This window comes from Chiloscyllium plagiosum, chromosome 37 (genome assembly GCF_004010195.1).
Source record: "Chiloscyllium plagiosum isolate BGI_BamShark_2017 chromosome 37, ASM401019v2, whole genome shotgun sequence".
NCBI lineage: Eukaryota > Metazoa > Chordata > Chondrichthyes > Orectolobiformes > Hemiscylliidae > Chiloscyllium > Chiloscyllium plagiosum.
The window spans coordinates 18,314,478-18,317,558 of NC_057746.1; the positions used below are offsets into that span (position 1 = coordinate 18,314,478).

The 3,081-nt window shown below is 49.9% G+C and overlaps 1 protein-coding gene across 1 annotated transcript in view; it reads right to left on the reverse strand.

Moving 5' to 3' along the window:
• Positions 1–3,081, reverse strand: part of LOC122541250 (ral guanine nucleotide dissociation stimulator-like) — a 206,856-nt gene that overhangs the window by 82,429 nt on the left and 121,346 nt on the right. Inside the window, exon 2 of the mRNA XM_043677867.1 lies at positions 2,479–2,586. Coding sequence (XP_043533802.1) covers positions 2,479–2,586 — 108 coding nt within the window. The remainder of the gene's footprint in view (positions 1–2,478; positions 2,587–3,081) is intronic.

Below are 3,081 nucleotides of genomic sequence, written 5' to 3' on the forward strand. Positions count from 1 at the left end.
TACTGATGCTTGCTGTTTGTCCATCCTTCCCAAACAGCCCCAGACGCAGCGGAGGGCCTTTTACCTTCAGCAGTGCTGAATGAGATGATAATTACCCAAATGATCCAGTCTCGCTTCAAGCCCTGCCATCCCAGGAATTAGTCTGGTAAACCTTCACTGCACTCCCTCCACAGCCAGGAACATCCTTCCTCAGATACGGAGACAAAACCTGCACACAGTATTCCACGTGTGGTCTCAGCAATTGCCAGCAAGACATCCGTGCTCCTGTACCCGACTGCTTTTCACTGCCCACCGCACCTTACATTCAAGCAAGTGATATTTCCCTGTCATTTGAATAAGACGTGGGGCATGTCGTGCTGAAGGATTTAAAAGACTTTTGTTACAGCTCCTGGTGACCAAGTATATTTGAATGAGCAGCACTCCAGTGTAGGAGTTGGGAGGTCGTGTTGCAGATGTTCAGGACATTGGTTAGGCCACTTTTGGAATACTGCATTCAATTCCCTGCTATAGGAAGGATGTGGAGAAACTTGAAAGGGTGCAGTAAAGATCGACGAGGATGTTGCCAGGGTTGGAGCTATAGGGAGAGGCTGAATAGGCCTCCACCTTTCTGAGTCCACTTGCAGCCTGACTGAAGAGTCTAACATGTAATGGGATTGGGGGTGGTATACTGATATAGATAGAGAACTGGGTGGCAGACAGGAAACAGTAGGAACAAATGCATCTTTTTCTGAGTGATTAGATTAGATTAGATTCCCTACAGTATGGAAACAGGCCATTCGGCCCAACCAGTCCACACCGACCCTCTGAAGAGTAACCCACCCAGACCCATTTCCCGCTGAGTAATGCATTTAACACTGCGGGGCAATTTAGCATGGCCAATTCGCACATCTGTGGACTGTGGGAGGAAACCGGAGCACCTGGAGGAAACCCACGCAGACACTGGGAGAATGTGCAAACTCCACACAGACAGTCGCCCCGAGGCTGGAATCGAACCTAGATGCTGTGAGGCAGCAGTGCTAACCACTGAGCCACCATGAGTGGCAGGCAGTGACTAACTGGGTACCACAGGGATCAGTGCTCGAGCCTGAGCTAATCATAATAATATATTAATAACTTAGATGAGGCAGGGATCTAATTGAAACTTACAGAATACTGAAAGGCCTGGACATAGTGGATATTGGGAAGATGTCTCCATTGGTAGGACAGACCAGGACCCAAGGACACAGCCATAGAGTAAAGGCAAGACCTTTTAGAACTGAGATAAGGAGAAACTTCTTTAGCCAGAGAGTGGGGAATGTATGGAATTCACTGCCACAGAAGACTGGGGAGGTCAGGTCATGAAGTATATTTAAGAGAGATAGATAGTTTCTTGATTGTTTAGGGGATCAAAGGTTTATGGGAAAAAAGCAGGAGAATGGGGTTGAAAAGCCGATCAGCTGTGCTTGAGTGGCGGACCAGACTCGATGGGCTGAATAGCCTTATTTCTGCTCTGATGTCTTATGGAACTGAATGGGCTACCTCCACGTTAGCTGACCACACAAAGCTGGGTGAGCTGTGAGGTGGTTGGCAGAGATGCATCAGTGTGACTTAGGCCAAGCTACGTGAGTGGGGTGGACACACGGCAGGTGAAATAATAATGCGGATAAATGCGAGGTTATCCACTTTGGGAGCGAAAGGTAGATCGTTGTCTGATTGGTGACGGATCGAGAAACGGGGAGGTGCAACAAAACCTGGGTGCCCTTGTACACCACGCGCTGAGAGTAAGGTGCGGTGGGCAGTGAAGAGCAGTCAGGTACAGGGATGTCTTGCTGGCAATTGCTGAGACCACACGTGGAATACTGTGTACAGGTTTTGTCTCCGTATCTGAGGAAAGATGTTCCTGGCTGTGGAGGGAGGCCAGTGAAGGTTTACTGGACTAACTCCTGGGATGGCAGGGGTGAAGAGAGACTGGATCATTTAGGGTTACATTCAGTCGAATTTAGAGAAAAATATAAGGGGGAGGCAGAGTCTCTTCGAAATCTCTAAACTTCAATCGGACTAGGCAGGGTAAATACAGGAAGGAAATTCCCAATGGGACTCTCCTACCCCAGGGGAACAGACCACGTCTATTCACCCTGTCCATGCCCCTCATGATTTTATAAACCTCTATAAGGTCACCCCTCAGCCTCCGCCGCTCCAGGGAAAAACAGCCCCAGCCTATTCAGCCTCTCCCGATAGCTCTCCAACCCCGGCAGCAACCTCGTCAATCTTTCCTTGCAGGTTTGACAACAGCTTACCAGCCAGAAGAGCAGTTCGGGATAGGGAGCCATGACTGCTCGATGGGCTGCTGCTCAGGCAGCCTGTTCTGGTTCTGGCTGGTAAACAGGAGCACAGGGGTAGTTCTACCAGCCAGGGGTGCCTGAGGTCAAATGGATAACCAGCGTGGGATGGATATCCCAACACCGAGCGCAAGGGACGCAGCCGAGAAGATTTGCTTACCCCCAGCCATTGCTGCCCCTTGCTCGCCGCCTGTTGAAGCTGCACTTGCCGCTGTGACACTGAATAAACGGCCCCGTCCACTGTCTCCTCGCTGAGGCTCTGTGGGGACTGCAAAAAAAGGAGAGCCAGGTTACTCACATAGCAACAACTTACATTCTCACATCGCCCTAAAGGCCATGAAATGCACCCCACCGACCCACCCGCCAACACATTCCCATAATGCAGCTAACCTGCACATCCCCGAACACCGTGGGCAATTCAGTAAGGCCTATTTAGAGTCATAGAGTCATAGAGATGTACAGCATGGAAACAGACCCTTCGATCCATGCTGACCAGATATCCCAACCCAATCTAGTCCCACCCGCCAGCACCCAGCCCATATCCCTCCAAACCCTTCCTATTCATATACGCATCCAAATTCCTCTAAAATGTTGCAATTGTACCAGCCTTCACCACATCCTCTGGCAACTCATTCCATACACGTACTACCCTCTGTGTGAAATAGTTGCCCCTTAGGTCTCTTTTATATCTTTCCTCTCTCACCCGAAACCTATGCCCTCTAGTTCTGGACTCCCTGACGCCAGGGAAAAGACTTTGTCTATT